The following is a 13,909-nucleotide window of genomic DNA, read 5'->3' as shown; positions in this document are numbered from 1 at the left end:
CATTAAATTTGTATTTGTTTCTCATTCATGTATATTCATGGACTGGCATTTAAACAGAGAATAAATCTACCAAAAACCCGCAACCATCAGACATTTCAAGGCGTTGATTATACTTATTATTATTTACCATATCTGGTACTTTAACACGATCTCATCTACAGTAGTTTAAACTATAATTCGTCTTAATTGTATTGTAAAAACTAGAATGTGTCTGTAGGACACAGGTTGTGCACCCACTGGTACATTTGTCACAAATAAGGGGAAATAATTCAATTGTTTGCAGTCTTAATGGGGTAAAGCCTCAACAAACATTTTATTAAAAGGATTCTTTATTCTAGGCCATATACTTTTTTGAGCTATGAGCATCACAAACAAAAAATCCACTATTTTGGCTATTTCAAGGGCTATAACTCTGTAATAAGCGCTAAGAAATTCTCAAGAAGAATGCCAAGTGTGCAAGGTCACATTATGATAAAGACTCAAGCAAGGTTTCATGAATATAAATCAAATATTTTTGGAGCTAGGCACATAATTAGGAGAAAATGTGCATTTTTTGACTATTTCAGGAGTCATAACTTTAAAAATAGGGGAAGGAGTCAGCCAAAAATTAAGAGGTATACAAGTTTATATCATGATTAAGACTCATGCAAGTTATCATCCATTTATATCATATACTTTTTGAGCTAGGCGCGCCACAAGGTGAAAATGTGCATTTTTGACTATTTCAGGGGCCATAACTCTTGAAATAGGGGGCGGAGCCAGACAAAAAGTAGAAGATGTGCAAGTTCATATCATGATAAAGACTCATGCAAGGTTTCATCAATTTATATCAAATGCTTTTTGAGCTAGGCGCGTCACGAACTTCGGGACGGACGGACGGACGCACGCACGGACAAGACCAAATCTTATGCCCCTACCACTCTTGGGGGCGGCACAAAACATATATCGTGAACTAAACTTCCACTTGTATTTACCACAATAACGTCATAAAACTATATATTATATATGTTCAAGAAATTTGTTAACAGTAGACTTCAGTTCATTTAAAGTTGGAATGGTGATGAACTTTAAGCAAATGTTTAAACTATATTTAAGTCAGAATTTGTATTTGAAGATAATTTTAACATACTGCTACTGGCATCTTTCTTCAGCTTTGTTAAAATTTGAGACAGGTCTATTCTTTAATATAGATATTTAGAAACTTACAAGTATGTATTTTATGTGATGCAAACCAACTGGGTGATGAATTTCACTATCTCTTTTATTGTACACATTTTGTAAACAGTAGACGTAAATTTATTAATGGGGAATACTCAACATTTGACAATGTGTATATTTAGAATTTAGAGAATACAATAAACTGGCAAAAAATGAAAATTGGACTTCAAACCAAAAACATATGGCAATTTAAATATTATCAATTAATTAAACGGCAACCAGTTTGGGCACAGTGACGTCATCGTTCTTTCCTTATACGGGTGTTACCAAATATTGTATTTATAGCAAAATTATGTTAAATACAATTACACATGGAGCTTAGATTTAAGGTATACACTTCTACACACATACTAAGGTTCATATTATATTATATGGCCCACAAAATGTGTTTCTCTAACTTGTTATTCACTTATTTTCCATATATGGTGATACCCATATTAGGAAAGAATGACGATGCCACTGCTGCCATTTGAGTACATAGATGGTATTCAAATGGCTATATCTTTTTGGTTTGTAGTCCGATTTTGATACTTATTTTTAATTAGTGTTAATGTTTCAACTAAGTCTTTCTAATATAATAAGAGATGTTGCGTATTCCCCCATATTATTATAGGTTTACTAATGCATTTGAAGAACTTATGAACAGCAGACACAAAACGCTTTTAAAAATTCTTGCATTGTTTTGTAAAGAAATAAAAATGTAATTACAACCTGTACAATTTTTTAATAGTTTCGTTAACGTTCTATCATTAGTTTTTCTTGTTTACAAATTTGTTAATGATGTATATTGTTTATCATTGGTCAAGTTGTTTAACTATACCGCAATACACAGTGTATATAATGTAATGGCGACGAACATGTATAAATAATATGCTTATGCATAACAAGTGAATGAAGTATTGCCATGCAATACAAAGTCCCCTACTGGAAGGCACCTAATTTTCTCTACTGCAGTATAACATCATAAACTGATATCTGTCAATGATGTATAAACAATATTGTACTATTATATACAATTTGTTATAACAACACACCTGGATTAAAATGTGCATATATAAAAACCCACAGTTGTTTTTATATTGAAATGTTTTTGCCGATTATAAAAAAATTATCATATAAGTTATTTATAGTACCAACAAAGGGAAATTAATCTTAAAAAAAGAAAAAAAAATAATATAAGTCCACAAGAAACTCTTTACCAGGTAGAGATAGGTCAAAATACACCTAAAAATGGATGTAGCATGCATGTTGTACCACAGAAAAGTGGTCTCGATTTTTCCCTACGGCCAATAATAAAAAAGTTACAATAAAATCTATTTATAGTAACAACAAAGGGACGTAATTCTAAAAACAAGGGTGCCTCATGGTGGCTTTTTGCGCATGACAATCCGTCTTATGTTGGTGAACATTTGTGCCAAGTTACATCAAAATCCCTCCATGCATGAAGAAGAAATGCTCCAGACAAAGTCATTCTTGTGTCTGACCTTTGGTCTCTAAGTGTGACCTTGACTTTAGACCCTGGGCTTGGGTTTTGCGCATAACATGTTGTCTCATCCAGGGGAATATTTGTGCTAACTGATATCTAAATCCTGTTTTACATGACAAAGTTATAGACTGGACAGGAAAAAAATCCTACTGACCTTTGATCTCAAAGTGTGACCTTGACCTTTAAGCTAAGGTACTGGGTGTTGCGCATGACATGTCATCTTATCATGGGGAAAAATTATGCCAAGTGATATTGTAATCCCTTGATGGATGACAGAGTTCTGGATCGGACAGGGAAAAAAATTATTGACCTTTGACCTCCAATTGTGACCTTGACCTTTGAGCTAAGGGTCCGGGATTTACGCTCGACACGTCGTCTCATCATGGGGAACATTTGTGCCAAGTAATATTCAAATCCCTTAATGAATGTCAGAGTTATGGACCGGACACGAAACAGACACTGTTCATGCTATGTTAACATTTGACTGCTAAGTGTGACCTTGACCTTTGAGCTAGGGGTCTAAAAGTTGTGCATGTCACATCGTCTTATTATGAGGTACATTTGTGCCAAGTAATATTAAAATACCTTCATGGACGGCAGAGTTGTGGACCGGACAGGAAAAAAGCCCTGTTGACCTTTGACCTCAAATTGTGACCTTGACCTTTAAGCTAGGTGTCTAGGTTTTGCGCATGGCACGTCGTCTCATCATGGGGAACATTTGTGCCAAGTAATATTAAAATCCCTTCATGGATGGGAGAGTTATGGACCGGACAGGAAAAAAAGCCCTGTTGACCTTTGACCTCCAACTGTGACCTTGACCTTTGAGCTAGGGGTCCGGGTTTTGCGCCTGACATGTCGTCTCATCATGGGGAACATTTGTGCCAAGTAATACTAAAATCCCTTCATGGATGGGAGAGTTATGGACCGGACAGGAAAAAAGCCCTGTTTAACTTTGACCTCCAATTGTGACCTTGACCTTTAAGCTAGGAGACCGGGTTTTGCGCATGACACGTCGTCTCATCATGGGGAACATTTTTGCCAAGTAATATTAAAATCCCTTCATGGATGACAGAGTTATGGACCGGACACGAAATTGCGGACGGACGGACGGACGGACGGAATGACGGAAAAGCGCATTCCTATAGTCCCCGAAACTGGTTTTCAACCAGTAGGGGACTAATAAACTATTGAATTGAATCGAATTCCTAGAAATTTGTTAATGATTCATAAATTTGTATTTCATTGGTTAAGTTGTGACTGTTTAGAGTTTAGTAATTCTCCCAGGGATTTTGGACCTTTGCTAACTGCCTTGGTCCGGAATCCTTGAATATGGGAGAAAATGTTATGAGTACAATGTAATTGTTACTCATTCTCTTGTTACTTTGTATAATTTTCTGTACTCCGGTTGTTACATGTTCACGTTTTATATTATGTATTTTATGTCACGTGTTCTTATGAACCATGAACCATGACAGTATTAAATGAATCTTAAAAAAATCTGAAATCTTAAAATTTTATTACACATGGGAACACATTACAGTGCCTAAAATGTGTGCTATGTCACTATATGATATTTTCATAATTTTCTAAATGGTATGTTTTCATGTTTTCTCACTGGTTTTTGTGTTTACGCTTAATCTAAACGGCAATGTTGGAGGTCTTTAATATACTTCACCTGTTCGTCTGTAGTGGTGAAACATGGAGTATATTTCATTTTCTTGTACGTATGTATAACAACTCTCGGGCAAAATGCGCCTGGACAATGGTCGTTATCAGATCGATCCCAGTGCTCGTTGCGGACTTTCTTTGAACTCAAGCGGAAGTACACCATTCTAAAAATAAATACAGACATCACAAAATATAGCTTCCATTATTTTCGCCTAAGTACCATTACCGTTTCAATTCAACCCTATGTTTAGTACGCAATGTGTATAGTTAAAAAGGAAAACTTATCCACATGTATTATAGGGGTTTTTTTGTATATTCAAGCTGAAAGAGTGTCGCCAGATGCGATGGAGATGTGGAACATTATCAAACACTGGGATTAATTAAGAATATAAATCAATGTAAGGAGCCGTGCCATGTTAAGATAAACCAATAAAAGTGGTGGTATTGCGACCAGCATGAGGATACCAGAATATTGACGTGTGGTATGTAATTGTTTAGGGGGGGGAGGGATAGGGAGAGGGGGAGGGAGATGTAATTGGGTAATGGCAGGAATTGGGTAGAAAAAGTGTGAGTAAGGAATAGAAAGTGGTGTAAGAGCCATACTCTCTATCAAATAAGCTCAAAGACATCTAGAAAATTTTTATTTAATGTATTTTAACAAAGTCAGTTAGATGCCAACATAAAATCTATAATAATAGATAAGACATTAAATGAAATTTTTGATGGTCATAGAGGCAGTTGTTTAACCTTTAGCCTGCTGGCAGCGAATACTTCTGCCTTTGCGACCAGTGCAGACCAAGATCAGCCTGCACATCCGTGAAGTCTGATCATGGTCTGCACTGTTCGCTATTCAGTCAGTAAATTTTCAGCAAACACTCCTTCAAATAATAAATGGTATTGTCCAAAATGAATGATGGACTAGTCCATTTTAGAAATTTAGCAGGGTAAAGGTTAAAAGTTATAGTGGCATTGAGAAGCTTGCCATAAAACGTTGACATTGTTATAAAAAAAAAATACTTATTCATTTTCCAACTCGCGTTCTGAGAATTTTAACTTGATGTTTTACCAAGAGGTGCGGTCATCGAAACTATTTGGGTTAAGCCGGAGACCTCTTGCTTTTGACCGGGGGTCTCCTCTATAAACGCAACGCTACTACAAGAAAAATATTATTACGATGATTTAAGCATTGCTAGTCATATTAGAATATACCTTTATATAGCCTCCTTTTCATGATAAACACGTTCAAAAGCGCTTTACATAGCGCAAAGTTAGCCACTCAGGACGCCAAATTCATCCTCTACTAGTACAGACACAGAGCGATCTGGCCAGAGGGACAGAGCGAGGGAAAGCTCCCAGAACAGACACAGAGAGAGAAAGTGTGTCCGGTAAAGTAGTGTTAATATTACCTATCTTTAAAATAAAGTTTTCGCATTGAAGTGTCAGACGCAACTTCTTCCATAGTATCCACATATTTCATTTGATCAGCTCCAAATTCGATGTCATCTGGGGTTTTAATGAAAACTTTAAAGTCATCTTTGGTGACATCCTCTGGCAGACATGCTCCCACAACCACAGATCGGTTTCTACAAATAGAACAATACCTTTTTATTGCTCAAGGTCAGGACGAAGCGTTTTATGTCAATTTGATATAATCATTTGAAATTTTCGTTCTGTAACGGATCCCATACAGGTTAGGTTTATAACATGCGAAAAAAGCAGAATCGTAATTGTTTGTTTTTCCCTCGTAAAATCAAGCATCACTAGGCCCTGTTGTTTGAAATTTTAAAAAGTTGATTAAGCTAATAGTCAATTAACTTTAAAGGTTATATTCAAACATTTTAGAAGACTTAGTAAGACAAATCAATGAGTGAAAGATTTTGAAGACTAAAATTTGTTTAGTCATGTGACATTTGAATAGTACAATGTATATCAATGTTGGGGCATATATTAGAAAACGTACTATGTAACTATCATGTTAAAGACAGTGGTAAATATCGTCCAAATAACGACCAAATTTATAAACAATTACTATAAGCAGAATATTACATTCGTGGCTGTAGGTCTAGCACTTCTGTATGTACATTTCAGGGCAGCTTTTTCGATGTCAGAGATTTCCAACTGAGACAAAGTCGGCATGTATTAACTTATTTCGGTTTTTATTCCTTTAATATTTGTGAATATACAGAACTGCTTTTAGTAACACTATCGTTTTACGTACCTAAGCGAGCTTTTGAACGGTAGAAACTATTAAATAAATATAGCGTAACATACTTTTCAACACCAAAACCTAAGAGTCGTACTATTCTAGGGAACTCCTCTGTGTACTGGAACTCGTAATAATATTCATCTCTGCCAAGCATCACCATATATTCAGGTTGTTTCTGGTTTGTTGCATCTTCAACGTAAATTTCAGTGTCATCATCAAAGCTGCGGCGTCTCATCTGTCCGCTTTGATCAAAATTGTTCAGGGTAGTTCCTGGGAAAAATCCTTTGGGTTGAACACTAACCTTTAATATAATTTAAGTTTTAGGAGTGTATCATCAAAACACAGAAAAATTTGGAAAACAGAAACTCTTACCAACAGTCTAATTGCCCTTTACATGTTCTACTGTACTGTCCCGTACGACTGGATATTTAAAATATTCTCAAAAGGTCGTCTTCCTTTTAAAAATTAATGCCAGATGTAAAGAAATAAAGATAAACAATTTCTGAAAAATTATTTGAAATTTCTGCGCTGAAACATTATTGCAAATTCATCAAAATAAAGGCACTGAAGTATCCGAAAATGTGGCCACTTGATGCAGTCCTCATCCGTAACAGAAAAAACAAGAGCTGTCACTAATGATGACAAATGCCCCCTTGACCTTTGACCTGGTGACCCCAAAGTCAGTGGGGTTGGTGTACTCATAAAGTACTATCAGCATGTAAAGTTTGAAGGTCCTGGGTGAAGTGGTTCGCGAGTAAAGTGCCATCATGCAAAAAGATAACGTTGGTCCCTGTGACCTTGACCTTTGACCTGGTGACCCCAAAGTCAGTAGGAGTGGTGTACTCAATAAGTACTATCAGCATGTGAAGTTTGAAGATTCTGGGTGCAGTGGTTCGCGAGTAAAGTGCCTTTATGCAAAAAGTTAACGTTGGCCCCTGTGACCTTGACCTTTGACCTGGTGACCCCAAAGTCAGTAGGGTGGTGTACTCAATGTGTACTATCAGCATATGAAGTTTGAAGGTCCTGGGTGCAGTGGTTCGCGAGTAAAATGCCTTCGTGCAAAAAGTTAACGTTGGCCCCTGTGACCTTGACCTTTGACCTGGTGATCCCAAAGTCAGTAGGGGTGATGTACTCAATAAGTACGATCAGCATGTGAAGTACGAAGGTCCTGGGTGCAGTGGTTTGCGAGTAAAGTGCCTTCATGCAAAAAATTAACGTTGGCCCCTGTGACCTTGACCTTTCACCTGGTGACCCCAATGTCAGTAGGGTGGTGTACTTAAAGTGTACTATCGGCATATGAAGTTTGAAGGTCCTGGGTGCAGTGGTTCGCGAGAAAAGTGCCTTCGTGCAAAAAATTAACGTTGGCTCCTGTGACCTTGACCTTTGACCTGGTAATCCCAAAGTCAGTAGGGGTGATGTTCTCAATAAGTACTATCAGCAAGTGAAGTATGAAGGTCCTGGGTGCAGTGATTCGCGAGTAAAGTGCCTTCATGCAAAAGATAACGTTGGCCCCTGTGACCTTGACCTTTGACCTGGTGATCCCAAAGTCAGTAGGGGTGGTATACTCAATAAGTACTATCAGCATGTGAAGTTTGAAGGTCCTGGGTGCAGTGGTTCGCGAGTTAAGTGTCTACTTTACACATCTATGCAGTCTACTGATGTAATGATGGTGTGTAATGTAAAGCATAACTTATGCGACATGACGAAGCGTTTAGTTTTAAGGATTTTTCCATAGTTAATGAACATTTGGTGAACAGAAGGTATTTATTATATATTTTTCAATTTATTTGTAGATCTCACCAACCATGTCTGGGTTTATAAATCCAATCTAAGTTAATTATATCGATGTTGGAAAAATTCAGTTTTTTGTGTTTATCAAACTTTGATCATGATGATGATGGGATGGGGTGCAAAGCAAAATTTTCTATGTTATAGACCTATAGATTTCATTTTTAATGATATGAAGAATACAGGTATCGATACCAATTTCTATTAAACGATAATGTTTACATTTAAAAAGCGTAAGGGACAGACTATTAATTTAAACCATGCCGAATTGTGTTCTGTCGGCACCTCACCTGCAAATTGTGTAAAGACAGGATGCCGTGTATGCCCTATTCTCATAATTCCGAGTCTCTAAAGCTAAAGTTCCTACCGATATATTGGAAAAAGGGGGAGTCATACTTATTTTACATATATTTAATATTAAAGAAATTACCACACCAAGAATGTCCGTTCGACGTGTATAAAATATGCACTGTTTCTGTATGCCCTGGAAATGCATAAATAAAACATGTGTCCATAACAACCTGAAACGGCCGACTTCGATCGGCTAATGTCAACTGAATAGTCTTGTTTTTTCGATATTTCCAGCACTTTAGTTGTGTTTTATGCAAGAATAGCGATAACACACCTTTGTTTCGTGAAACAACATCTGCAGAATCCCTCGGGCTATGTTGGTGCACTCGCCCTACGGGCTTGTGCACCAACCAATCCCTTGGGATTCTGCAGATGTTGTTACACAAAAAAACGTACGTCAACCCTACAATAGAGCATTTAAACATACACGTTTCATACGCCATTCAGACTTCAAGAAAAACAACACTTTCCTTCGATGAGTTGGTGTAGTTTTATATTTTTCTCAAAGTACGGGGCTAACCATTAAACCTACATAATGCATAATTAACAGAACATTCAGAGCGATACGTATTCAGTGTGATAAGCTATGAGGTCGTTGCATCGAACTTCACTTGGGCAAGACAACGCGGTGCTACGTGAAAATAAATTAGGTTAAACAAGATGGCATGTGTGGTTTACCCTTGTCTAATTGCACAAAGTAAGTGTCTGAAAGTTATTGATGTTTACAACAGCCACAGACAAAAAGCGTACGACTGTTACCAGGAGGTTGGGGTCATTTGTTTTCAAACTAAGCTCACCTTTCCATAACGATCATTACAAACTGCCATATTCCAGTTGTCTCGGTACACACATTTGTCAGTAAGAGCATGCACTCCCGGTTTCACGAGTTGAACTGGTCCTTTCCATTCCGAGTCCAACGGACATCGGGTAACAGACCCATCGGCATCTTGGAACGTTGCAGACTCGTCAACGTTAAATTCTCCAATGCCCTGAATGCTATTATCAACCAGACCGTCAAACACTCTATTCCCGCCTTCCTGTAAATAACAGTTTAAATGTACAACGCATATGCCCATGCGAACACAATCATCTTCTATATGTGATGTGCCCATTCAAATGCATGTGTAAAATGTACAAATCCTCCCGGTGATCTTATCCTTTTTTAATCAAATCAACATTTGTTTTTGAGTTATACCTGTTTTTAACCTTAGATTAGTCAATAATTTCGTGATTTGAATCCCTTCAAAAACACATTATGTTATATGCGGACGATATTGTTCTTATTGCTACGGATGAAAATGATCTACAAGACATGTTGTCAGCGTTGAATAGCTGGTGTGAAACAAATGGTATGTTTATAAACGCTGACAAAAGTAATGTAGTTCATTATAGACCAAATGCCAAACCAAGATCAGAATTTGTATTAAAATGCGGAGAATATACCATCCAATATGCAGATAAATACTTATATCTTGGTTTGACATTGACTGAACCTCTAGGCTATAACATTACAGCAAAATGGTTGCTAAAAATGCAGGACGTGCCTTGGGGCATCTAATAGCTAAATACAAATCGTTTGGCGGGTTACCCTATGAGGTGTTTACAAAATTATATTATTCATATGTTGTACCTGTTATTACATACGCATCATCAGTTTGGGGAGTTAAACCCTTTTCGTGAATAAACGCAATCCATCACAGAGCAATGAGATTTTACGTAGGTACTGGAAAATATACACCAACTCCTGCTATACAGGGAGAAATGGGCCGGAAACCAATTATTACTGATCAATGGAAATCTGTATTCAATCACTGGAACCGTTGTCTACACTATGATATTTATAGAACAAATAAGAAAATATTTGACTGGTCAGTACAGAAGGGAAATAATGGATGTAAAAACTGGTCATAGATCAGCATTAGCCAAGTTCAGGTGTGGGGTTGCCCACCTTAGAATAGAAACAGGACATTATGTGAATCTCCCGGTATCAGAAAGGGTATGCCCATTCTGTACCGATACAGTCGAGTCGAGACAGTAATGCATGTCGTATTAGATTGTCCTCAGTATTTGTCCGAGAGAAATGCTCTTTTTTATAAAAGCAAGCTCTATCAATATTAACTTCAATTTACTGAATAGCAATGATAAATTTGAATTCTTGTTTACCCACCCGGATATGATCAGGGTAATAGCAAAAACCTGTTGCAATATATTGAAGCACCGTCATAATTCTCTGTATAGTAAAAACTTGCAGTCATAAGTCTATTTTATCTAGAAAATATCTTAATAACTAGATATTAGAATCTGTATTGTACTCTGTTTTAAAATAAAACATGGTATGTAAGTTTATTTTAACTGTAATTTTAATCTGCCACACTATTTTAGGTAGTGGATATTGTATGTCAATACCTGCTTGAATACAAAATATTTTTACACGATTGCATAGAAAGTTTACAAATCCGTCTTTCTAAACTGTATGTTATTTTAGATTTTGGAATGCATTTAATGCACGCTTCTTATTATATGCCGATTTTATTTATGTTTTAGAGACTTAACAGTGTGAGATTCCTTGATCAGGCTTCGTAATGTCCGTTTAGTTGAAATACAGTACTTTACGGGTTAAAATAAGCATATGCATGGAAAGTCTAAGACACTTAAAAACAAAAAGTACCTCCTTAGGGTGCAGATTCTGTATAATAGAAATATTACCCTATCCTTGATTATCTAAGTTCAGAAGGGGTCATAATATGGAGTTATGTTACTGCTGTGTAGAGTCAGCCTTCAATGGCGAAAAAGAGCTCCAAGCTTTATAGCAAAGAAATTCTGATATATTTTCTAAGTCCTGTAGGGGCCGCAAACCCTGCAAAAAGAAGGATGAAGTTACGTTTCTATTTTATGAAGTCAGTGTTTGATGATGAACAAAAGTTGCAAGGTTTAAAGTCATAACTTTGCTACTATAGGAGAAAAGTTGACCATAACACAAAACTTGACCAAGAAATCTGACTTTCCAAGTCCAAAAGGGGGAGTAATTCTTGCATAAAGCAGGGTAGAGTTATGCTTGCTTCTTGCCATTCAAAGTCAGCTTTTGATGGTGAACAAGTGTTGCAGGTTTCAAAGCAAGAGAAAAATTTACCTTAACATAAAACTTAACCAAGAAATCTGATATTAGTCCAAAAGGGGCCATAACTCCTGCCAAATGTAGGATGAAGTTATGTCTCTTGCAGTTTAAAGTCAGCTATTGAGGTAAACAAGGGCTGCAAGCCTTAAAGCAATAGCTTTGAAAGTTAGGAGAAAAAAGCTAAATAAAACCTGAAACCCAACAAGGCAACGCCAACACTGATCAATTTGTGACGATAACTCATTCTTCTAATATTTTTTTTTTTCAAAAACAAATGCATTAAAAAGAGAAGACACACCCTAAGAGTGTAGTACTGTATATAAGTCTCTTATAATTCTGTTATAGAATGGCTATATGCATATATATTATTGATGTAATGTATTTGTATGTAGATGAGACTATAATAAACAATAAATAAGTAATAATACTCATTACCGGTATATTTTACAGGACTACCCGCCAAAGGTCAATTTGTTGATTTTTTTTCAACAACCTTAGGGTCATAAGTGCGCGTGGCTCATGAAATGGTATTTGCTCAACTTTTGAGATTTTGGTGAAAATAACAACTGAAGATATTTCATGCCTTAATGAGCATTTTCAAAAATTACCAAACAAGACAATTATCTTTCTGAAGAAATCTATGAATTAGATAATAAGAGAATTATTGTTGCTGTGTGGGTCATGTTTTAATTATCCCTTTAAAAGTTAAAACTATCAAATTCATAGTGAAAATTTTCGTTATAGTTTATTTTATTTTGTTGGGTTTAACGTCGCACCGACACACTTATAGGTCATATGGCGACTTTCCAGCTTTGATGGTGGAGTAAAACCCCAGGTGCCCCTTCGTGCACTATTTCATCACGGGCGGGCACCTGGGTAGAACCACCGACCTTCCGTAAGCCAGCTGGATGGCTTCCTCACATGAAGAATTCAACGCCCCGAGTGAGGCTCGAACCCACATTGATAAGGGTCAAGTGATTTGAAGTCTGTTCGTCATAGTGCAATGCATAAGCCTACACGCGTGTATAGAAACTCTTTATAATCTATGTAAGCATCGTTTTCACGTAATTTAATCTAATTCTCGAGCGATAAATTTTTCATTTGACTAGTTGTGACATATATCTTACTATTAGACTGTTCATACGTTACCTGATCTTCTTGTTTAAACACGATGACTGAACAACTACAGGTTCAACTGAACTTCATAAACATGTCTAAATGAACGTACATGACGTAAGACAGTGATTTTGGAGACTAGAAACTTAACCATTGGTCAATTTCACAATTGAGGTCATTCTTAACAACCAATCATATGCCAGGATTATGCGACTTGTCTTTATAATGTATTGCTTAGATATATAATCACACTTACCCCATCAATAAAGCCAAATCTCATGTCACTGACACTACTAACTACAGAGCTTTCCGATTTTTGTTTAGGTGCAAACCCTATGGCTCCAGAAATGTATGTGTCGTCATTGTCGAACCCCGTAAACCAACAGCTCTTGAAGTAGGTAGGGCCGTCGTGGAACACGGTGCCAAGGATCTGTCCTTGTCTGAAATATTTCGTAAAATGCAAAATGCATAAATGCATGTTGTCTATTACCAGTCAGAAACAACATGTCTTTTTACATAAACATGTCTTTTTACAAACTAAAATCAGCACGGTAACAGTTTGTTTTTTTTGGGGTTTTTTTTTTTGTGGTGGGGTCTTTTTTATGAGAAAGCCGAAATATTATTTCAAATAAAGAAGTTTACTTTCGACTCATTGTAGTTACACCGCTATCACTTCATTAAAAAAAGTATATATTAATTTGTCTTTCTTAACAAAATATAAGGGAAGGACAGGCATGGCTTAACATGAGTTAAAAATCTTGTATTTAAGTTTGCATATGTCATATTATGCTTAAAAAGCACGAAAATATTATGACACGATACTAACCTAGCCGTAACCCCTAAACTAGATCAAAATAAAAGATGCACTATAAGACACAAATGACATTCAGTCTGTATACATGTTGTTTCAGCCTTAAAATGACTATTATTGTATTGTATCCTGTTGCTCCCTAATATGATT

At 36.5% G+C, this 13,909-nt stretch overlaps 1 protein-coding gene across 1 annotated transcript in view; it reads right to left on the bottom strand.

Moving 5' to 3' along the window:
- The window catches only part of LOC123535691 (cell surface hyaluronidase-like), a 39,364-nt gene that overhangs the window by 5,438 nt on the left and 20,017 nt on the right, over positions 1 to 13,909 (bottom strand). The window contains exons 18-22 of the mRNA XM_053527861.1: positions 13,205 to 13,388; positions 9,515 to 9,754; positions 6,644 to 6,879; positions 5,779 to 5,955; positions 4,380 to 4,536 (exon numbers count right to left, since the gene is read on the bottom strand). Of these exons, the coding sequence (XP_053383836.1) occupies positions 4,380 to 4,536; positions 5,779 to 5,955; positions 6,644 to 6,879; positions 9,515 to 9,754; positions 13,205 to 13,388 (994 nt within the window). The remainder of the gene's footprint in view (positions 1 to 4,379; positions 4,537 to 5,778; positions 5,956 to 6,643; positions 6,880 to 9,514; positions 9,755 to 13,204; positions 13,389 to 13,909) is intronic.

This window comes from Mercenaria mercenaria, chromosome 17 (genome assembly GCF_021730395.1).
Source record: "Mercenaria mercenaria strain notata chromosome 17, MADL_Memer_1, whole genome shotgun sequence".
NCBI lineage: Eukaryota > Metazoa > Mollusca > Bivalvia > Venerida > Veneridae > Mercenaria > Mercenaria mercenaria.
Note: the sequence above shows the minus strand (reverse complement) of the source record. Positions and strands in the feature narration are given on the sequence as shown.